Genomic DNA, 24,918 nt, shown 5'->3' with positions numbered 1-24,918 from the left:
AATCAGGAAGAAATATAAAATATGAATAGACTGATTACCATCAATGAAACTGAATCAGTAATCAAAAACCTCCCAATAAACAAAAGTACAAGACCATATGGCTTCATAGGTGAATTCTACCAAACATTTAAAGAAGAGGCAATATTTATTCTTCTCAAACTATTCCAAAAAACAGAAGAGGAAGAAAAGCTCCCAAATTCATTCAATGAGACCAGATTCACCCTGATACAAAATCAAAGACACTACAAAGAGAACTATCAGCCAATATTTCTGAGGAACACAGATGCAAAATCCTCAACAAAATTAGCAAAATTAGCAAACTAATCCAACAACACATTTTTAAAAAGTCATTCACTATGATCAAAGAGGATTTGTTCCTTGGAGGCAGTGTGGCTCATTATTTGCAAATAAATCAACATGATACGTACACACATCAAGAAAAGAAAATCCATAGGATCATTTCCATAGATGCAGAAAAGTTGTTATACATCCAACACCCATTCATGTAAAAACTTTCAAAGAAAGAGGTTTGGGTGTGGGGGGAACATACCTCAATTTAATAAAGACCATAAATGAAAAACCCACAGCTAACATCAAATTCAATGCTGAAAAACCGAGAGCTTTTCCTCTAACATCAGGAATAAGACAAGGATGCCCACTCACCATTTTTAGTCAATATAGTACTAGAATTCCAAGCACAGAAATCAGACAAAGAATAAAAGACGTCCAATATGGTAAGGAAGCAGCACTATTTGCAGATGATATGATACTATAAATAGAGCAAACCATAAAGACTGAACCAAAAACTACTAGAATTGATTAATAAATTCAGTAAGGTCATGGGTTACAAAATCAATATGGAAATTTGTTGCATTTCTATGCAAAAATAATGAAGTAAAGAGAAATTAAGAGAACAATCCCATTTATATAAGAAACCTTTTTTTTTTTTTAAGATTTTATTTATTCATTTGACAGAGAGAGATCACAGTAGACAGAGAGGCAGGCAGAGAGAGAGAGGGAAGCAGGCTCCCCGCTGAGCAGAGAGCCCGATGCGGGACTCGATCCCAAGACCCTGAGATCATGACCTGAGCTGAAGGCAGCGGCTTAATCCACTGAGCCACCCAGGCGCCCAACAATCCCATTTATAATTTCACCAAAGATAATAAAATACCTAGGAATAAGCTTTTTTTTTTAATTTTTTATTTTTTATAAACATATATATTTTATCCCCAGGGGTACAGGCCTGTGAATCACCAGGTTTACACACTTCACAGCACTCACCAAAGCACATACCCTCCCCAATGTCCATAATCCCACCCCCTTCTCCCAAACCCCCTCCCCCCAGCAACCCTCAGTTTGTTTTGTGAGATAAAGAGTCACTTATGGTTTGTCTCCCTCCCAATCCCATCTTGTTTCATTGATTCTTCTCCTACCCACTTAAGCCCCCATGTTGCATCACCACTTCCTCATATCAGGGAGCTCATATGATAGTTGTCTTTCTCTGCTTGACTTATTTCGCTAAGCATGATACGCTCTAGTTCCATCCATGTTGTCGCAAATGGCAAGATTTCATTTCTTTTGATGGCTGCATAGTATTCCATTGTGTATATATACCACATCTTCTTGATCCATTCATCTGTTGATGGACATCTAGGTTCTTTCCATAGTTTGGCTATTGTGGACATTGCTGCTATAAACATTCAGGTGCACGTGCCCCTTTGGATCACTACGTTTGTATCTTTAGGGTAAATGCCCAATAGTGCAATTGCTGGGTCATAGGGCAGTTCTATTTTCAACATTTTGAGGAACCTCCACCTAGGAATAAGCTTAACCAAGAAGGTGAAAGACCTATACTCTGAAAACTATAAAATACTGAGGAAAGAAACTGGAGATAGTACAAATGGAAAGAAATTCTATGTTCATGGATTGGAACAATAAATATTATTAAAATGTCTATACTACCCTAAACAATCTACAGATTAATGCAATCCTTGTACAACTACCAACAGATTTTTTTTCCAGAACTGGAACAAATAATCCTAAAATTTGTACAGAACCACAAAAGACCCCCAACGGCCAAAACAATCTTGAAAAAGAAAAGACTGGAGGTATCATAATCCCAGATTACAATATATACTACAAAGCTGTAGCATCAAAACAGTATGAGACTAGCATGAAAATAAGCACACAGATCAATGAAATAGAATAGAGCACCCCGAAATAAGTCCATGATTACATAGTCAAATCTTTGACAAAGGAGGCAAGAATTTGCAATGGGAAAAGACAGTCTCTTCAACAGATAGCTTGGGAAGACTGGTTAGCCATATGTGAAAGAATGAAACTGGACCACTTCTTACACTATACACAAAAATAAACTCAAAATGGATTAAGAACCTAAATGTGAAATCTGAAACTGTAAAAATCCTAGAAGAGAGCACAAGCAGTAATTTCTTTGACATTGCCATAGCAACATTTTCCTGGATATGTCTCCTAAAGGAAATAAAAACAAAAATAAACTATTGAGACTATACCAAAATAAAAAGCTTCTGCACAGCAAAGGAAAAACTCAACAAGACTAAAAGGCAACTTACTGAATGGGAGAAGATATTTGCAAATGACATATCTAAAAAAGAGTTAGTATCCAAAATATATAAAGATCTCATACAACTCAACACCTCCCCCCAAAAAATCTACTTTAAAAATGGGCAGAAGACATGAACAGACTTTTCCCCAAAGAAGATATACAGATGGCCAACAGACACATGAAAGGATGCTGAAAATTGTTAATCATCAGGAAAAATGCAAATCAAAACCACAATGAGATATCACCTCATACCTGTCAGAATGGCTAAAATCAAAATCACAAGGAAAAACAAGTTTCTTGGCCAGGATATGAAGAAACAGGAAACCTCATGCACTGTTCATGGGAATGCAAACTGGTACAGTCACTGTGGAATGTATGTATGTATGTATGTATGTATGTAACACAAAAAAATAAAAATAGAATTACCATATGATCCAGTAATTCCACAACTGGATATTTCATATTTCAAAGAATGTGAAAAAACTTGTTTGAAAAGATATATGCATCCCTATGTTTATTGCAGCATTATTTCCAATAGCCAAATTATGGAAGCTGCCTGTCCATGAATGAATGGATGAAGTGGGGTGTGTGTGTGTGTGTGTGTGTGTGTGCGTGCGCACGCGTACAAGCATACACATGCATGCTTACACACACAAAATGGAATATTACTCATCCATAAAAAAAGAAATGTTGCCATTTGTAAAACATGAGTGTTGAGAGTAGATTGCTAAGTGAAGTTAAGTCAGTCAGAGAAAGACAAATATGATTTCCTCTCACGTGGGGAATTTAAGAAAAAAACAAACCAACCAAGAAACAGACTTAACTATAGAGAACAATATGATGGTTACCAGAGGGGAGACTGGAGAGAAGATGGGTGAAATAAATGAAAGGGGTTAAGAGTACACTTACAATGGACACTGAGTCATTTATAGAGTTGCTGAATCACTATCTTGTTTACCCAAAACTAATATAACGCTGTACGTTAACTATACTGGAATTAACATCTGAAAAACAAAAACCTTAAAAAAAAAAGATGAAGTTTAGTAGAACAATTTTAAAAATAAAAGAACTAGAATTCTTCAAATCTCTTGCTAAAACAATGTTTCCAAGCTGTGATCTGATAGGAAGGCACGTTTTAGTTTTAGGGTAGACTAAAAGCATGGTAGGGTATCCTGTCAGAGCCGCTGTCCATCACCAATTTCCCCTTCCCATGAACATTAGGATCATACCATCAAGATCACAAACTGTAACAGGATGCTTGGTGAGGCGTAATTCATATTTACATTACATTTATTTATTAGTAAGATAAACTCTTCACTATTTCTGGGTATGACAGACTCAAAGTCACCTTGGAATTACCTCTGCTCTTCAGAAGCTCACCTGAGTAATTTCTCAGTGATGAAAACATGGTTTCTCCTTTTTGTTCCGCATTCCTTGGGATGGGGAAGATCAACTTTCTTCATGAGAAATGGACAAGAACTCAAACCTTACTGAGAATTCAATTTAGGACAGGTGAGAATGACCCTGAACCAAGTCTGAAGGCCAAAAGGAATACAAATACTCCAAAAGGGACCTTGCCATGAAGGCAGAGACTGAGCTGGTCCCCTAGGCTGAATACTGGGGCCTAAGAGTAGGGGCTGCATTCAGACACTAGTAGCGCTTCAGGGAGAAATGGCTGAGCACTGCATAAAGACCTATAGGCTCTATTTTTGGATCCTAGCGTAGGAAACCACTACAGTAGTGGAAGGATCCAGATGAGCAACTGACTGAGAAAGGATACCAAACGGCACCAACAGAAATGTCAGTGCTCCAGTAGACTCTAAGGTCTCTCTTTCCACCTAGACATCAGAAGTAAGACTCCACCCTCCTTGGCATTTGGGGGCAGTTCAAGTTAGGGAAGAGAATGATACACTGGATTTCCTGAAGCAATGAATATAAAGTACACATAACGCCATATTGTTACCCCATATACTCTAACACCAGAAATGATGGAGTCAAGTTTGACCACATTTAATTATTAATTTAGCTCCTTTGTTTATTCTCTACCTCATTCTAGGACAGATTTAAGACTGAATTATGCAGGGGTGCCTGGGTGGCTCAGTGGGTTAAAGCCTCTGCCTTCGGCTCAGGTCATGATCCCAGGGTCCTGGGATGAGCCCCGCATCGGGCTCTCTGCTCAGCAGGGAGCCTGCTTCCTCCTCTCTCTCTGCCTGCCTCTCTGCCTACTTGAGATCTCTGTCTGTCAAATAAATAAAATCTTAAAAAAAAAAAGACTGAATTATGCAAAGCCTCCTCCTTTCTGTACTTGGTACTTTCAGTCTATTGGAAAGTGCAGTGGACCCATGATGGCCTTCCATTTATCCTTTGCCACCAATCTGTAAATCACTTGCACATCAAGGCCCCAACTAGTCTTATTTGGCTTAGTTCATTTCTCCATTGAAGGAATCCCAAGCTTCACCAGCAAAGTGAAGCTTGGGATTCCATACTTCTCTGCAGAAAGAGGGGCAAAGAAGTCACAGCCATGCGTTAAAACTACCTTAGTCCAGCCTCCGGCAACACATTTGTTACATTCTCTCTGCAATCAAACACGTTTATACTCTCCCAAGATCCCCAGAAGCCTCATCCAATTAAAGCATCAGGCTCTGGTTCCAAGTCTGGATCTCTTCACCCAAGTCAGGGCCAGGTGTGGATGAAGCCCTTCGGGGTTGGTTCCTCTCATAGGCACGCTCTAGTCAGCTAGATCACTGAATTCATTAGGTACATTTCCTACTTCCCACATTACCAGCTGCAACAGTGTTGCCAAACTGCTGCTTCCATGTAGTAAAGTGACCTCTCCTGTTTCTAACTGCATTTTTCTCATTTTCTTTCAAACTCTAATAGTTTCCTCCAAACTCATTGGGCTTCTGAACATACCCTGGCTTAAAAACCAATGCCTGTGTTTCAGGTTTGGTTAAGCAGCATCTCACTTCCAGGTACAAAATTTTGTTCTCTTTATCTATTTTTATACCTCCAAACCCCCTGGCTCAATACAACCATTTTATTCTGCTAGTGATTTTGGCAGTCAGAAATCTGGAGAAGCCTCAGCCGGGGCCCCTGCAGTCCCATGTTGACAGAGGCTTCAATCATCTGAAGACCCTGTGAAGTGGATAGTAAATACTGTTCCTAGGAGCTCAGCTGAGCCTGATGATCGGACCCCCACACAGAGCTTCTCCACGTGGGTTGGGCCTCTCACAGCATGGTGAGAGTTCTCAGTTTGTTTACATTATTTTACTTTTGTGTTAATGTCCTATCACTTCAACTAATAGGAATAATTGTTCCTAAGACTGAAAAGCACAACCAAAAAACAAACTTTGGACCCTAACTCCAAGGGCTTTATATGGAAATACAACAATGAACTGACATACTCAACTGGAAATACATTAAAAAAAAAAAAAACGAGAAATATGGCAAATGCAAATGATTTCACTCACACATAGAATTTCAGAAGAAAAACAAACAGGAAAAATGAAGAGACAAACCAAAAAACAGACTCTAACCTATAGAGACAAATGAGGGTGGGGGTGATGGGTGAAATAGGTGAAGGGGATAAAGAAGAGTCCACTTTTCTTATAAGCACTGAGTCATTTATAGAGTTGTTGAATCACTATATTGTACACCTGAAATTCATATAACACTGTATGTTAACTATACTGAAATTAAAATTCTTTTAAAAAGGATATGAGGAGAACTAAAAATTTATTAAATGTTAAAATTGTACTATTATTGTATAATGTTAGCACAAGGATAACAAAGGACAATTTGCATGATAAATATTCCTATTCATTTTTCTAGTTAGTACAATAATTGGATAGCAACCGTCAGTGAAGTGGGACAAAAGGCAGCGATTATCATAAACGTTAGTTTGATCTTTCAAGATATGATTATCGTCTATCCAGACTCCACTTTACTCACTTGAACAGAAGTTCTGCTTTTCATTAGCCGAATGTCAAGTGCCTTTGTTGCATCCAAGTGTTACCCTAGCTGGCCATATTCCACATAAAGGGCACAGAACAGTTTTTTTTTCCCCCCCACAGCAGAATTTGCAAGAAACATGGCTTTTTCATGATAAAACTTCTTATAAAAAGAAATGGACAAAAGATATACCTTGGCAGGCCCTGGTCTAACAAAACAGCAAAAGATGTCAAAGTACTATGAACCTTAAAAATAAAACTGCCAGTTGTTTCACCAGCAAAAATGGGTTTAACCCGGGAATAACAAGAGCAAGCTACAACAAAACTGAGCAAAGGAGATGAACACAGCTTTATGAAGAGGAAAAGGGAAGCTGAGAGGGCTATTATATTAAAAATAATAATAATAATAATAATAAAAGTCAATTGGAGTAACCTGGAATTTAAAGTATAGTGGTTTCTCATTGGCTGAGTTATGACTGTCCCTCAGTGGTCATTGCTGGGCTGTTGTTGGGGAAGAGAACATTTCTTCCTCCTTCTGGGATAGTAAAAAGTAAAAAGCAACAAAAGTAGTACTGACCTTGTTGAATCACTATATTGTACATCTGAAACTAAAATAACACTGTATGTTAACTATACTGAAGTTAAAATTTGAAAATAAAATAAAAACACGTATATCTTTTTCAATAAATAAATAAAGTAGTGCTGACTTGGGGTACCTCTCTTCCTGCTGGATTTGCAATCATTGAGGAGTGGCAGGCAGGAGAGCCACTTTAAGTAAGATTACCTTTCATTGATTTCACACTACTTATAATACACATCAGTGAAACTGAGTTAGCACCATCTCTCATCAGATGAAGTACATATTCTTGTCAAAAATTTTTTCACACTCCTAGTAATCTCTGCTAATCATTTACCTTCATTCTTCTTTTAATCCAACACAGGACATAACTGAAGGCTAAAGTTTATCTTAGACTATTTAGGCTATCTGTAGTTCAGGAATGAGACAAGTGTATATATATATAGAGTAAATATGTATATATATAACTGTGTGTATATATATAAGCATATATATAATAAATGTGTGTGTATATGCATGTATATATATAAAGTAAATTTTATGAGTCATTCATTTTAATCAGTGGCATCAGGATTAATTTGGAAGAATCACTAAATCCAATACTGAACACAGTTTTTCTTTAGGGAACATTTATCCTTCAATTTCTTCATGTGAATGATGATATTTATAAACCGAATCTGGAGATCTTAAACCAAGAAGCAAAATTCTTATCTTGCTCCAGAGGGGATGATGGGGTACACTCCCATCTTTTTTCTCTACTGTGTCAGCAGGTAAGAGAGTGGCAGTGGCTTTTCCAGCTCTATATAAGGACAGAACACATTTCTCTGTGGGCTACAACTTTGTCCTGAGAAATGGAGGAGACAGTACGAGATCCATATGAAGTTCCTGTGTGTATTCAAACTTTAATAACCCAAATTATGAGCTGCCATAGAAATAATATAGTAAATTACACTTAAAAGCAATTTATTAAAATCCAGAACACCTAGATTACACAATAATAGCAAATGAAATACTGCCCAGTAATTTGTATTATTGGTGTACCTGGATATCATTTCATTTACTCCACACAGCAGCCCTGCAAAGTAGATGGTGTTTATATACTTCACACATGAGAAAACCGAGGTTAAGAAAGTAGCCCAAATCCACTAAGTAATATAAGGAAACCCTAGAAGAACCTGACTCTAAGTCTTCTTTCTCTTATGCAACCAATGTCAGTTCTCTGACAAAAAGTAAAAGTAATCAAAAAAAAAAAAAATTAAGGCAAGATGAGTCCCAAAGTTAGAGATGAGTCCCAAAGTTAGAGAAGCTAAAATTCTTTTAACTGCATAAGAAAATTTATGATATTATAATATTCAACATACAGACTGTGTATTGTGCTACAACTGCCTTAATGTTGAGAAGTTAAAATGCTTGGAAGAAATAACAAAGGAATCTTCAGAAGGTCTTAGAGAACATTATTTAGTATTGTGGTTTCTTCTCCTTTATTCTTCCCTCCCTACTTTTCTTCCTGCCTTATTTTTTTGAATTCTCCAATTCTGCATAGTTTTTGCATGGTATTAATGAGGTGATCTTTTGAAAATTACTTCCAATTGCTATTCTCAAAGTATTTCTCCTAATGGGAGATAAAACTGAAGAACCGGGAAGAGGATTTTCCACTGTTCCTCTGGCAGGCACAGCCTCCTTTCTGCTTATGCATTCTGTCCACACACTTCAGCCCATTCATTACTGGTACTAGAATTACTGAGGTTTTCTAACCCCTGCTCTCATAATAATACGTTAAAGTTTCCTGAGTCAGCATCTAAGGAACAGGACTTCGGTCTCAAAGGGAAAAGTGATACATTCACATGCAATTATGAAAACTTTTTTTTACAGAAACTATTCACTACCCTTTGGTAGGTTTTAAAAAATGTTAATAATTTGTACATCTTTCTCTTTATTTTCACCTTCAGAGAAAAATCTTCAGCCTAACAGTAAATAACAGAATATCCCTTCTCGTAGTTAAAGACAATAAGACTTCTTAAACATCAATGAATTATGTGGTGAAATTCTTTTTTTTTATTAACATAAATGTATTATTTGTCTCAAGGGTACAGTCTGTGATTCATCAGTCTTACACAATTCACAGCACTCACCCTAGCACATACCTCCCCAATGTCTATCACCCAGCCACCCCATCCCTCCTACCCTCTTCACCTCCAGGAGCCCTCAGTTTGTTTCCCGAGATGAGAGTCTCTTTAGGTTTGGCTCCCTCTCTGGTTTCATCTTGTTTAATTTTTTCCCTCCCTTCTCTTATAATCCTCTGTCTTGTTTCTCAAATTCCTCAAATCAGTGAGAACATATGTTAATCGTCCCTCTCTGATTGACTTATTGCGCTTAGCATAATACCCTCTATTTCCATCCACGTCATTGCAAATGTCAAGATTTCGGGGGTTTGATGGCTGTATAATATTCCATTGTATATATACAATGTGGTGAAATTCTTAATAATTATTGCTTCTTTTTAATTTGCTTATAAAAAAGTTTATATATTACCTAAACTAATCTAGACCTTAGTGCATACTAGTAAATAGCAACGTGAACATAATTAGCTGCTTAAGAGAATTTCATGAGTAAAAATGATTAAAAAAAAAAACATAAGTTTTGGGGTTTTTTAAAGATTTTATTTATCTATTTGAGAGAGCAGAGGGAGAGGGAGAAGCAAGCTCCCTGCTGAGTGGGACCTTGATCTTAGGACCCTGGATCATGACCCAAGCTGAAGGCAGACACTTAACCAACTGAGTCACCCAGGTGCCCCAAAACCGTAAGATATTTTTCTTCCTTCTTTATAATTGTAGGTACTTAAATAATATGGACTTGCCTTTGAATAAACTACTTTTTATTATTGTTTGAGTCTGCTACCCAATGAGTACCTGTAAGGCACAACATTCCAGAAGAGACAATAATCAATAAGAAAAAGGTTTGGGGAAGAAAATGATTAATATTAAAAATGTGACATTGACTTAGTTGTTATTCCATTAGCAAATTTTAAATCTCTCCTATACCTGTATTTACTCACCCACGAGTCCTAAAAGAATGTAGGCAATGATAAACAGTACGAAGATGATACAGCACAGGACATCTGTACAATTCCTAAAGACAAAAAGGAATACAGAATTAAAAGGGGCCCAAAACAGCATCTTACCTAGTAAACAAATATAGGAAAGGGGGAAAAGTAGTAATAGTAATTATGCCATTTCATATCCAGTATTTCCAAAAGGTGTATCAGATGTATTCCTGTAATCAGAGATTTGGCAGTGATGGAATGGTCACAGTTCCATGATTAAAGGAGCTCCCTCAGAATTCTTAGTATTTATTTTCTTTTGGTTCTTTATTTGTATGATGTTTTTAGAGACAAGTCTAGCAATATCAAGTAAATTTTTTTTTATATGAAGTGGTAATTTATTTGATTTTATGGTTTTCCTCATTGTGGCTCCCCACTGTATGGTATAGTTAAAAAAAAATAAAAACCAGTTTCCACTTCTCCCTCCCCCCCCATTATCTTTCTACATACACATTTATAGGGTACTACTTATTGGGGCACCTATATGATTCAGTCAGTTAAGCATTCAACTCTTGATTTCTGCTCAGGCCATAATCTCAGGTTATGAGATCAAAGCCCAGGCTGGGCATGGAAACTTCTTTATTTATTTATTTATTTATTTGTTTTCAGCATAACAGTATCATTATTTTTTCACCACACCCAGTGCTCCATGCAATCCGTGCCCTCTATAATACCCACCACCTGGTACCCCGACCTCCCACCCCCCCGCCACTTCAAACCCCTCAGATTGTTTTTCAGAGTCCATAGTCTCTCATAATTCACCTCCCCTTCCAATTTACCCCAACCCCCTTCTCTCTAACTCCCCATGTCCTCCATGCTTTTTGTTATGCTCCACAAATAAGTGAAACCATATGATAAATGAATCTCTCTGCTTGACTTATTTCACTCAGCATAATCTCTTCCAGTCCCGTCCATGTTGCTACAAAAGTTGGGTATTCATCCTTTCTGATGGAGGCATAATACTCCATAGTGTATATGGACCACATCTTCCTTATCCATTCATCCGTTGAAAGGCATCTTGGTTCTTTCCACAGTTTGGCCATTGCTGCTATAAACATTGGGGTACAGATGGCCCTTCTTTTCACTACATCTGTATCTCTGGGGTAAATACCCAGTAGTGCAATGGCAGGGTCATAGGGAAGTTCTATTTTTAATTTCTTGAGGAATCTCCACACTATTCTCCAAAGAGGCTGCACCAACTTGCATTCCCACCAACAGTGTAAGAGGGTTCCCCTTTCTCCACATCCTCTCCAACACGTGTTGTTTCCTGTCTTGCTAATTTTGGCCATTCTAACTGGTGTAAGGTGATATCTCAATGTAGTTTTAATTTGAATCTCCCTGATGGCTAGTGATGATGAACATTTTTTCCTGTGTCTGATAGCCATTTATATGTCTTCATTGGAGAAGTGTCTGTCCATATCTTCTGCCCATTTTTTGATATGATTGTCTGTTTTGTGTGTGTTGAGTTTGAGGAGTTCATTATAGATCCTGGATATCAACCTTTTGTCTGTACTATCATTTGCAAATATCTTCTCCCATTCCGTGGGTTGCCTCTTTGTTTTCTTGACTGTTTCCTTGGCTGTGCAGAAGCTTTTGATTTTGATGAAGTCCCAAAAGTTCATTTTTGCTTTTGTTTCCTTTACCTTCGGAGACATATCTTGAAAGAAGTTGCTGTGGCTGATATCGAAGAGATTATTGCCTATGTTCTCCTCTAGGATTCTGATGGATTCCTGTCTCACATTGAGGTCTTTTATCCATTTTGAGTTTATCTTTGTGTACGGTGTAAGAGAATGGTCGAGTTTCATTCTTCTACATATAGCTGCCCAGTTTTCCCAGCACCATTTATTGAAGAGACTGTCTTTTTTCCAGTATATTTTTTCCTGTTTTGTCGAATATTATTTGACCATAGAGTTGGGGGCATCACGTTACCTGATTTCAAGCTTTACTACAAAGCTGTGATCACCAAGACAGCATGGTACTGGCATAAAAACAGACACATAGACCAGTGGAACAGAGTAGGCATGGAACCTTCTTAAGGTTCTCTCCCTCTCTCTCTCTCACACTCCCCCACCTCTCTCCTTCTCTTAAAAAAGGGTACTATTTATTAAGTAAAGGACTGACTACATAAACTTGTATAGGGGGTAGATTTGCAACCAAACTCACAATAATGTATATAATGCATTAAAAAATGAAATGGCTCAAAACTGTAATTTTCCCAGCCATTTCATAAACTAGATACTGTCAGACTTGGTTTAGAGAAAAACTGGCTTGATAGAGACTCATTGATTTGCAAAGGATAACAAATCAAGCTCAGATCCAGCAGGGATTCAGGCTCTCTGCTCAGCAGGGAGCCTGCTTCCCCCTCTCTCTCTGCCTGCCTGTCTACTTGGGATCTCTCTCTCTCTCTCTCTCTCTCTGTCAAATAAATAAACAAATAAAATATTTTTTTAAAAAAAGATATTGAATTTTGGGCACCTGGGTGGCTCAGTGGGTTAGGGCCTCTGCCTTCAACTCAGGTCATGATTCCTGGGATCAAGCCCTGCCTCCGGCTGTCTGCTCAGCAGGGAGCCTGCTTCCTCCTTTCTCTCTGCCTGTTTTTGTGCCTACTTGTGATCTCTGCCTGTCAAATAAATAAATGGAATCTTTAAAAAAAAAAAAAAAGATCCAGCAGGGATACTCAAAGCTTTCAATTAATTTCCTAACCCTAATATTATATCTTGTTCAGCTGGTAAGTGGTTTGGAAGGCCAAAACTGTATCTTGAACGTGAGAAATAATCCCACAAATCTCTATTTGAAACGTAATGAAAAATTTATTAGTAAAGAAAAAAGATCAAACTATTTGGCAGGATTAAAAGTTGCACATGAGAATTTTCATAGCAAAAACTTCTTTGTTCCTGAGAGCATAAGGATATATCCTCTAATGTTTTAATGCAGGCTGGTGGAAGTTACACACTATTTTTTGTGATGGTAGTAGGAATAATAATGAATAATAACTGTACAGTAACAGACACAGTAATACCTTCCATTGATAAAGCCCAGCTATACCTTTACTGCTTTCACATACCTTGTGAGTTTCTTAAGAATACCTTTGGGTTTTTAGGGGATAGTAAGGTGATTTGACTTATTTAAGGTCCATGAGAGAGAAGTAGAGAGAGGGTAAAGTAGAACAAATATCTAGATCTCCAATTCTTAACCGTTTCATTTAGCAGTTGTTCTAATATTATTTCAGTTTTCTGTAAAGCCTCAAATTGACCATATCTAAAATGTCACCCATATCCCGATTACTCTATCCCACAATAGGAAATGAATCATTCATGGAGAAAGTTAATCACGCTCAATCCACAAACTATCATTTGCTTAAATCCAATTTCAACCCAGGAATTTTAAATTTCACTTAAAGAATTGTGATAATGATAATAATAATAATAATAATAATAATAAAAAGAGAAGAAAACAGGTGCTCTAGCTTTCTTTGGTTAACAATCATTGAAAAGCAAAAACCTGCTTGGAGGTGAGGAAGATTATCTGGTTCACATGCATTCTGACAGACCCTATTAAAAATCAGGTTCTCATCCTACCAGGAGGTTGTTAAATTGACAGCAGTAGTTAAATAGGGGAAATCTAGTAAGAAATGTCTGTGGGTAAAGAACTAAAGGAGTGAAAACTAGAACACTGGTGTGCCTTAATTAGAAATTTTGAAGTTGTTAAAGCCTTTCTGTTTAATCAGAACCATCAAGAAGAGGAAGATCAGGTGTGACCAGAAGAACCAGATTAGCCAGCATCCTATAATTATATACTTATGTTTATTCCTATAATATGTTTATACCAATAATTATATACTATATATAATTATATGTTATATATAATTATATAAAATTATATATTATATATAATTATATAAAATTATATATTATATAATTATATAATTCTTATTTATAATAATCTAATGTTACATAGTATTATAATGTTATGTATTTGTAACATTATGTAGCAAGCACAAGGAGAGGTAAACATATACTAGCAATGACTGGAAAAAACTTGCCAATCTCAAAGGACAGAGCACATAGAAAGCAACAGAGCCCAAAAGAAAATTTTTTTTTTTTAAAGATTTTATTTATTTATTTGTCAGAGAGAGAGCGAGCGAGAGCGAGCACAGGCAGACAGAGTGGCAGGCAGAGTCAGAGGGAGAAGCAGGCTCCCTGCGGAGCAAGGAGCCCGATGTGGGACTCGATCCCAGGACGCTGGGATCATGACCTGAGCCGAAGGCAGCTGCTTAACCAACTGAGCCACCCAGGCGTCCCCCAAAAGAAAATTTTTAAAAACTAAAACCCTCACTCCTCAGCTACTAGCACTGATGAATGGGCATCACCTGGAATTTTGGTTCCATATGGGGTTTTACACTATGGTTTCTCTCTCTCCCTCCCTCTCTCTCTCTCTATCTCTCCCTCTCCTGGTGCCCAGGTATAGGCTACAGCACCAGGGACTACTCCATGCCCACACAACTATCCCTCAGCAGTCTCCCACCATGGTGGGATAGCATTTCTCAATAATTCACACTTTGAGGTGTTTGGGGATTATATTCTTGGACCAGGGAGGATAATGTATTCAAATCTGCTTTGCTTTTCTGGTACATTGCTTTGGAGAAAGTAGACCATACCCTCTAGCCAGACCAGTTAATTTTCCCCCATCAAAAGCAAAGGGATGGAAGATCAGTAAACTGGTTGTCATTTGATACAAGTAAGGAAGGTGAGTTTAAGGTCCCATATACTTTTCTGGTCTGTGTGCAGAGTCATGGTCCAAACTAGTACTGTGTTCCCAAAGGGCAGTGGTCCAGATTCTCTTTCTCTTTATTCATCTTTATAGCCAGACATGAAGTGACTTCTAACTCTCCCCAGGAAAAGGGCCTGGCCCTGATGTGGAGATGGGGGTAAGAAACTTGGGTCTCTCAGCTCTCCATGAAGTAACCTGGCGTGCTCACTTTCCCGCTGAGGAGCACTAGAAGTCGGTGAGGGCCTTCCACATGCAAGCTGAGCCCTCCCCCTCATGGGTGCCACTTGATGGCCCCAGCTGCACCCTAGACCAACCTAGCAGCCCTGAAATCAGCAAGCCAGCTACCCCCGCGTTTTTTCACCTGGACCACTCTTTGTTATTTTAGAAACTCCTTCTTAAAAATAGGGGGCAGGGTGCCTGGATAGCACAATGGTTTAAGGGGATATAGATATAGATATAGATATAGATATAGATATAGATATAGATATAAATGTAGATATAGATATAGATATAGATATATCTACATTTATATCTATATCTACATCTATATCTATATCTACATTTATATCTATATCTATATCTATATATATACCATTTCTTCTTTATCCATTCATCAGTTGAGGAGCATTTGGGCTCTTTCCATAATTTGGCTACTGTTGATAATGCTGCTATGAACATCAGGGTGCACATATCCCTTCAAATAATGTATGTTCGTATCCTTTTGGTAAATACATAGTAGTTCAATTTTAGGGACATAGACTAGTCCTATTTTTAATTTTTTCAGGAACCACCATACATTTTTCCAGAATGGTTGTACCAGTTTGGATTCCCACCAGTAGTGTAAGAGGGTTCCCTTTCTCCACATCCTTGCCAACACCTGCTGTTCCTTGTGTTGTTAATTTTGGCCATTCTGACTGGTGTGAGGTTGTATCTCATTGTATTTTTGATTTTTCTCTCATGAGCACATTTTCATGTGTCTGTTAGCCATCTGGATTCTTCTTTAGAAAAGTATCTGTTCATGTCTTCTGCCCATTTTTAACTGGATGATTTGTTCTTTGTGTGTTGAGTTTTATAAGCTCTTTATGGGTTTGCAAACCTACCCTTTTACTAGGTATGTCATTTATAATATCTTCTCCCATTCTGTAGATTGTCTTTTAGTTTTGTTGATTGTTTCCTTTGTTGTACAGAAGCTTTTTATCTTGATAAAATTCTAATAGTTCATTTTTGCTTTTGTTTCTCTTGCTTCAAGAGATGTATTTAGGGGAGGAGTCCAGATGGAGGAGAAGCAGCAGGCTGAGACTGCTTCAGCTAGCCGGAGATCAGCTAGATAGCTTATCTAAAGATTGCAAACACCTGAAAATCCATCGGCAGATCGAAGAGAAGAAGAACAGCAATTCTGGAAACAGAAAAACAACCACTTTCTGAAAGGTAGGACCGGCGGAGAAGTGAATCCAAAGCGACAGGAAGATAGACCCCGGGGGGAGGGGCCGGCTCCCGGCAAGCGGCGGAGCAACAGAGCACAAAATCAGGACTTTTAAAGGTCTGTTCCGCTGAGGGACATCGCTCCAGAGGCTAAACCGGGGCGAAGCCCACGTGGGGTCAGGGTGGCCTCAGGTCCTGCAGGGTCACAGAAGGATCGGGGGTGTATGAGTGTCGCAGAGCTTGCGGGTATTGGAACGGGAAAGCCGGCTACAGAGACAGAGCCGACAGTAAGCTCACAGCTCGGTGTGACCTTGAACTGGTCGCAGGCTCGGTGAGCTCAGAGCACGGCCGGAGGTCAGGCAGACAGGAGTAACTGGGCGCTGTTCTCTGAGGGCGCACTGAGGAGTGCGGCCCTGGGCTCTCGGCTCCTCCGGGCCGGAGACCAGGAGGCCACCATTTGTATTCCCGTCCTCCGGAACTCTACGGAAAGAGCTCAGGGAACAAAAGCTCCTGAAAGCAAACCCGAGCGGATTACTCACCCCGGCCCCGGGTAAGGGCGGTGTAATTCCGCCTGGGGCAAAGACACTTGAGAATCACTACAACAGGCCCCTCCCCCAGAAGATCAACAAGAAATCCAGCCGAGACCAAGTTCACCTACCAAGGAGTGCGGTTTCAATACCAAGGAGAGCAGGAGAATTCAAGAGGAGGAGAAAGCCAAGCACGGAACTCATGGCTTTTTCCCTGTGATTTTTTTTTAGTCTTGCAGTTAATTTAATTTTTTTCTTTTTCATTTTTTTTTTTCCTCGCCTTCAGGTAAATTTTTTTTTAACTGTCACCTTTTTCTTTTTTAACGATTTTTTACTAGTTTATCGAATATATATATTTTTTCTTTTTTACATTTTTCTTAGGTGTTTTCCTTTTTTTTTTAATTCTTTTCTTTTCTTTTCTTTCTTTCTTTTTTTTTTCTTTTTTCTTTTTTTTTCTTTCTTCCTTTTTGAACCTCTTTTTATCCCCTTTCTCCCCCCTCACGATTTTGGATCTCTTCTAATTTGGTTAAAGCATTTTTTCCTGGGGTTGTTGCCACCCTTTTAGTATTTTACTTGCCCCTTCATATACTCTTATCTGGACAAAATGACAAGACGGAAAAATTCAACACAAAAAAAAGAACAAGAGGCAGTACCGAAGGCTAGGGACCTAATCAATACAGACATTGGTAATATGTCAGATCTAGAGTTCAGAATGACAATTCTCAAGGTTCTAGCCGGACTCGAAAAAGGCATGGAAGATATTAGAGAAACCCTCTCGAGAGATATAAAAGCCCTTTCTGGAGAAATAAAAGAACTAAAATCTAACCAAGTTGAAATCAAAAAAGCTATTAATGAGGTGCAATCAAAAATGGAGGCTCTCACTGCTAGGATAAATGAGGCAGAAGAAAGAATTAGTGATATAGAAGACCAAATGACAGAGAATAAAGAAGCTGAGCAAAAGAGGGACAAACAGCTACTGGACCATGAGGGGAGAATTCGAGAGATAAGTGACACCATAAGACGAAACAACATTAGAATAATTGGGATTCCAGAAGAAGAAGAAAGAGAGAGGGGAGCAGAAGGTATACTGGAGAGAATTATTGGGGAGAATTTCCCCAATATGGCAAAGGGAACGAGCATCAAAATTCAGGAGGTTCAGAGAACGCCCCTCAAAATCAATAAGAATAGGCCCACACCCCGTCACCTAATAGTAAAATTTACAAGTCTCAGTGACAAAGAGAAAATCCTGAAAGCAGCCCGGGAAAAGAAGTCTGTAACATACAATGGTAAAAATATTAGATTGGCAGCTGACTTATCCACAGAGACCTGGCAGGCCAGAAAGAGCTGGCATGATATTTTCAGAGCACTAAACGAGAAAAACATGCAGCCAAGAATACTATATCCAGCTAGGCTATCATTGAAAATAGAAGGAGAGAGTAAAAGCTTCCAGGACAAACAAAAACTGAAAGAATTTGCAAATACCAAACCAGCTCTACAGGAAATATTGAAAGGGGTCCTCTAAGCAAAGAGAGAGCCTACAAGTGGTAGATCAGAAAGGAACAGAGACCATATACAGTAACAGTCACCTTACAGGCAATACAATGGCACTAAATTCATATCTCTCAATAGTTACCCTGAATGTTAATGGGCTAAATGCCCCTGTCAAAAGACACATGGTATCAGAATGGATAAAAAAACAAAACCCATCTATATGTTGCCTCCAAGACACTCATTTTAAGCCCGAAGACACCTCCAGATTTAAAGTGAGGGGGTGGAAAAGAATTTACCATGCTAATGGACATCAGAAGAAAGCAGGAGTGGCAATCCTTATATCAGATCAATTAGATTTTAAGCCAAAGACTATAATAAGAGATGAGGAAGGACACTATATCATACTCAAAGGGTCTGTCCAACAAGAAGATTTAACAATTTTAAATATCTATGCCCCCAACGTGGGAGCAGCCAACTATATAAACCAATTAATAACAAAATCAAAGAAACACATCAACAATAATACAATAATAGTAGGGGACTTTAACACTCCCCTCACTGAAATGGACAGGTCATCCAAGCAAAAGATCAGCAAGGAAATAAAGGCCTTAAACGACACACTGGACCAGATGGACATCACAGATATATTCAGAATATTTCATCCCAAAGCAACAGAATACACATTCTTCTCTAGTGCACATGGAACAGAATAGATCACATCCTCGGTCCTAAATCAGGCCTCAACCGGTATCAAAAGATTGGGATCATTCCCTGCATATTTTCAGACCACAATGCTCTAAAGCTAGAACTCAACCACAAAAGGAAGTTTGGAAAGAACCCAAATACATGGAGACTAAACAGCATCCTTCTAAAGAATGAATGGGTCAACCGGGAAATTAAAGAAGAATTGAAAAAAATCATGGAAACAAATGATAATGAAAATACAACGGTTCAAAATCTGTGGGACACAACAAAGGCAGTCCTGAGAGGAAAATATATAGCGGTACAAGCCTTTCTCAAGAAACAAGAAAGGTCTCAGGTACACAACCTAACCCTACACCTAAAAAAAGCTGGAGAAAGAACAAGAAAGAAACCCTAAGCCCAGCAGGAGGAGAGAAATCATAAAGATCAGAGCAGAAATCAATGATATAGAAACCAAAAAAACAATAGAACAAATCAACAAAACTAGGAGCTGGTTCTTTGAAAGAATTAATAAAATTGATAAACCCCTGGCCCGACTTATCAAAAAGAAAAGAGAAAGGACCCAAATAAATAAAATCATGAATGAAAGAGGAGAGATCACAACTAACACCAAAGAAATACAAACTATTATAAGAACATACTATGAGCAACTCTACGCCAATAAATTTGACAATCTGGAAGAAATGGATGCATTCCTAGAAACATATAAACTACCACAACTGAACCAGGAAGAAATAGAAAGCCTGAACAGCCCCATAACCAGTAAGGAGATTGAAACAGTCATTAAAAATCTCCAAACAATCAAAAGCCCAGGGCCAGACGGCTTCCCGGGGGAATTCTACCAAACATTTAAAGAAGAACTAATTCCTATTCTCCTGAAACTGTTCCAAAAAATAGAAATGGAAGGAAAACTTCCAAACTCATTTTATGAGGCCAGCATCACCTTGATCCCAAAACCAGACAAGGATCCCACCAAAAAAGAGAGCTATAGACCGATATCCTTGATGAACACAGATGCGAAAATACTCAACAAAATACTAGCCAATAGGATTCAACAGTACATTAAAAAGATTATTCACCACGACCAAGTGGGATTTATTCCAGGGCTGCAAGGTTGGTTCAACATCCGCAAATCAGTCAATGTGATACAACACATCAATAAAAGAAAGAACAAGAACCATATGATACTCTCAATAGATGCTGAAAAAGCATTTGACAAAGTACAGCATCCCTTCCTGATCAAAACTCTTCAAAGTGTAGGGATAGAGGGCACATACCTCAATATCATCAAAGCCATCTATGAAAAACCCACCGCAAATATCATTCTCAATGGAGAAAAACTGAAAGCTTTTCCGCTAAGGTCAGGAACACGGCAGGGATGTCCATTATCACCACTGCTATTCAACATAGTACTAGAGGTCCTAGCCTCAGCAATCAGACAACAAAAGGAAATTAAAGGCATCCAAATCGGCAAAGAAGAAGTCAAATTATCACTCTTCGCAGATGATATGATACTATATGTGGAAAACCCAAAAGACTCCACTCCAAAACTGCTAGAACTTATACAGGAATTCAGTAAAGTGTCAGGATATAAAATCAATGCACAGAAATCAGTTGCATTTCTCTACACCAACAGCAAGACAGAAGAAAGAGAAATTAAGGAGTCAATCCCATTTACAATTGCACCCAAAACCATAAGATACCTAGGAATAAACCTAACCAAAGAGACACAGAATCTATACTCAGAAAACTATAAAGTACTCATGAAAGAAACTGAGGAAGACACAAAGAAATGGAAAAATGTTCCATGCTCCTGGATTGGAAGAATAAATATTGTGAAAATGTCTATGCTACGTAAAGCAATCTACACATTTAATGCAATTCCTATCAAAGTACCATCCATCTTTTTCAAAGAAATGGAACAAATAATGCTAAAATTTATATGGAACCAGAAAAGACCTCGAATAGCCAAAGGGATATTGAAAAAGAAAGCCAACGTTGGTGGCATCACAATTCCGGACTTCAAGCTCTATTACAAAGCTGTCGTCATCAAGACAGCATGGTACTGGCACAAAAACAGACACATAGATCAATGGAACAGAATAGAGAGCCCAGAAATAGACCCTCAACTCTATGGTCAACTAATCTTCGACAAAGCAGGAAAGAATGTCCAATGGAAAAAAGACAGCCTCTTCAATAAATGGTGCTGGGAAAATTGGACAGCCACATGCAGAAAAATGAAATTGGACCATTTCCTTACACCACACACAAAAATAGACTCAAAATGGATGAAGGACCTCAATGTGCGAAAGGAATCCATCAAAATCCTTGAGGAAAACACAGGCAGCAACCTCCTTGACCTCTGCCGCAGCAACATCTTCCTAGGAACAACGCAAAAGGCAAGGGAAGCAAGGGCAAAAATGAACTATTGGGATTTCATCAAGATCAAAAGCTTTTGCACAGCAAAGGAAACAGTTAACAAAATCAAAAGACAACTGACAGAATGGGAGAAGATATTTGCCAACGACATATCAGATAAAGGACTAGTGTCCAGAATCTATAAAGAACTTAGCAAACTCAACACCCAAAGAACAAATAATCTAATCAAGAAATGGGCAGAGGACATGAACAGACATTTCTGCAAAGAAGACATCCAGATGGCCAACAAACACATGAAAAAGTGCTCCATATCACTCGGCATCAGGGAAATACAAATCAAAACCACAATGAGATATCATCTCACACCAGTCAGAATGGCTAAAATCAACAAGTCAGGAAATGACAGATGCTGGCGAGGATGCGGAGAAAGGGGAACCCTCCTACACTGTTGGTGGGAATGCAAGCTGGTGCAGCCACTCTGGAAAACAGCATGGAGGTTCCTCAAAATGTTGAAAATAGAACTGCCCTATGACCCAGCAATTGCACTATTGGGTATTTACCCTAAGGATACAAACGTAGTGATCCAAAGGGGCACATGCACCTGAATGTTTATAGCAGCAATGTCCACAATAGCCAAACTATGGAAAGAACCTAAATGTCCATCAACAGATGAATGGATCAAGAAGATGTGGTATATATACACAATGGAATACTATACAGCCATCAAAATAAATGAAATCTTGCCATTTGCGACAACATGGATGGAACTAGAGCGTATCATGCTTAGCGAAATAAGTCAAGCAGAGAAAGACAACTATCATATGATCTCCTTGATATGAGGAAGTGGTGATGCAACATGGGGGCTTAAGTGGGTAGGAGAAGAATAAATGAAACAAGATGGGATTGGGAGGGAGACAAACCATAAGTGACTTTTAATCTCACAAAACAAACTGAGGGTTGCTGGGGGGAGGGGGTTTGGGAGAAGGGGGTGGGATTATGGACATTGGGGAGGGTATGTGCTTTGGTGAGTGCTGTGAAGTGTGTAAACCTGGTGATTCACAGACCTGTACCCCTGGGGATAGAGTATTATGCCTCCATCAGAAAGGATGAATACCCAACTGTTGTAGCAACATGGATGGGACTGGAAGAGATTATGCTGAGTGAAATAAGTCAAGCAGAGAGAGTCAATTATCATATGGTTTCACTTATTTGTGGAGCATAACAAATAGCATGGAGGACATGGGGACTTAGAGTGGAGAAGGGAGTTGGGGGAAATTGGAGGGGGAGGTGAACCATGAGAGACTATGGACTCTGAAAAACAATCTGAGGGTTTTGAAGGGACGGGGGTGGGAGGTTGGGGTACCAGGTGGTGGGTATTATAGAGGGCACGGATTGCATGGAGCATGGGGTGTGGTGCAAAAATAATGAATACTGTTATGCTGGAAATAAAAAAAAATAAATAAATTTAAAAAAAAAAAAAAAAAGAGATGTATTTAGGGGGCACCTGGGTGGCTCAGTGGGTTAAAGCCTCTGCCTTTGGCTCAGGTCATGATCCCAGGGTCCTGGGAGCCTGTTTCCTCCTCTCTCTCTGCCTGCCTCTCTGCCGACTTGTGATCTCTGTCAAATAAATAAATAAAATCTTTAAAAAAAAAAAAGAGACGTATTTAGTAAGAAGTTGCTATGGCCAATGTCAAAGAGGTTACTGCCTGTGTTCTTCTCTAGGATTTTGATGGTTTCCTGTCTCACATTCAGGTCTTTCACAATTTTGAATTTATTTTTGTATATAGTATAGGAAAGTGATAGCACAATGGTTTAAGGGTATATATATATATATATATATATATATATATATATATTCTCCTGCATGTGGCTGTCCAATTTTCCCAACATGATTTGTTGAAGAGATTGCTTTTTTTCCCCTTTCCATTGGATATTCTTTCCTGTTTTGTCAAATATTAGTTGACCACACTCTTGTGGGTTCATTTGTGAGTTTTCTGTTCTGTCCCATTGATCTATGGGTCTGCTTTTGTTCCAGTACCATATATACTGTCTTGATGACTACAGCTTTGTAATAGTCCAGAATGCTGATGCCTCCAGTTTGCTTTTCTTTTTCAAGATGACTTCAGCTATTCAGGGTATTTTCTGGTTCCATAAAAATTTCAGGATTGTTTGTTATAGCTCCTTTAAAAATGCTGGTGGTATTTTGGTAGGGATTGCATTAAAGATATACATTTCTTTCAGTATCATACACATTTTAACAATATTTGTTCTTCCAATCCATGAGCATGGAATGTTTTTCACATCTTCAATTTCCTTCACCAGTGTTTTATGCTTTTTAGACTACAGGTCTTTTACCTCTTCGGTTAGGTTTATTCCTAAGTATCATATGGGTTTTGGTGCAACTGTAAATGGGATCAGTTCTTTGATTTCTCTTTCTGCTGTTTCATTATTGTTGTACAGAAACGCAACAGATTTCTGTCTGTTAATTTTGTATCCTGAAACACTACTGAATTTGTGTATCAGTTCTAGCAATTTTTGGTGGAGTCTTCTGCGTTTTCCATATAGAATATCATGTTATTTGCAAATAATGAAAGTCTGACTTATTCCTTGCTGATTTTGACACTTTTCATTTCTTTTTGTTGTCTGATTGCTAAGTCAAGGACTTCCAGGATGACATTAATTAACAATGGTGAAAGTAGACATTCTGTCTTTTCTTAACCTTAGGGGAAACCTTAGTTTTTCTCCATAGAGGATGATACTAGCTGTGGATTTTTCATATATGGCTTTTATGATATTAAGGTATATTCTCTCTATCCCTACTTTGTTCAGGGTTTTTATCATGTGTGGATGTTGTACTTTGTCAAATGCTTTTCCTGCATCTATTGAGAGGATCATATGGTTCTTATCCTCTCTTTCATTAATGTGTTATATCATGTTGATTTGCAAATATATAACTACCTTGCAGCCCAGGAATAAATCCCACTCAAATGTGGTGAATGATTCTTTTAATATACTGTTAGATTCTATTTAGTAGCATTTTTTGAGAATTTTTATATCATGTTAACCAGGCATATTGGCCTCTAGTTTTCTTTTTAATGGAGTCTTTGTCTGGTTTTGGAATCAAGGTAATGTTGGCCTCATAGAATGAGTTTAGAAGTTTTCCTTCCATTTCATTTTTTTGGATAGTTTGAGAATAGATATTATTTATTCTTTGAATGTTTGGTAGCATTCTCCTGGAACCCATCTGGTCCTCGATTTTTGTTAATTGTAAGATTTTTGATTACTGATTCAATTTCTTTGTTGTTTATGGGTCTGTTCTAGTTTTCCATTTCTTCCTGTTTTAGTTTTGGTAGTTTATGTATTTCTAGGAATTATTCCATTTCTTCCAGATTGTCCAATTTGTTGGCATACAATTT

At 38.2% G+C, this 24,918-nt stretch overlaps 1 protein-coding gene across 6 annotated transcripts in view; it reads right to left on the bottom strand.

Annotated features, from left to right (window-relative positions):
* SLC44A5 (solute carrier family 44 member 5) overlaps positions 1-24,918 on the bottom strand; it is a 419,902-nt gene that overhangs the window by 114,415 nt on the left and 280,569 nt on the right. For all 6 annotated transcript variants that reach the window (XR_004276315.1, XM_032302977.1, XM_032302974.1 and 3 more), the window contains one exon: positions 10,167-10,240. Coding sequence is in view for 5 of the 6 variants with exons in the window: in XM_032302977.1 (XP_032158868.1) it covers positions 10,167-10,240 (74 nt within the window). In the remaining variant the exon portion in view is untranslated. The remainder of the gene's footprint in view (positions 1-10,166; positions 10,241-24,918) is intronic.

Source organism: Mustela erminea, chromosome 10 (assembly GCF_009829155.1).
Source record: "Mustela erminea isolate mMusErm1 chromosome 10, mMusErm1.Pri, whole genome shotgun sequence".
Taxonomy (NCBI): domain Eukaryota; kingdom Metazoa; phylum Chordata; class Mammalia; order Carnivora; family Mustelidae; genus Mustela; species Mustela erminea.
The sequence above is the reverse complement of the archived record's forward strand: the minus strand, read 5'-3'. Positions and strand labels throughout refer to the sequence as shown.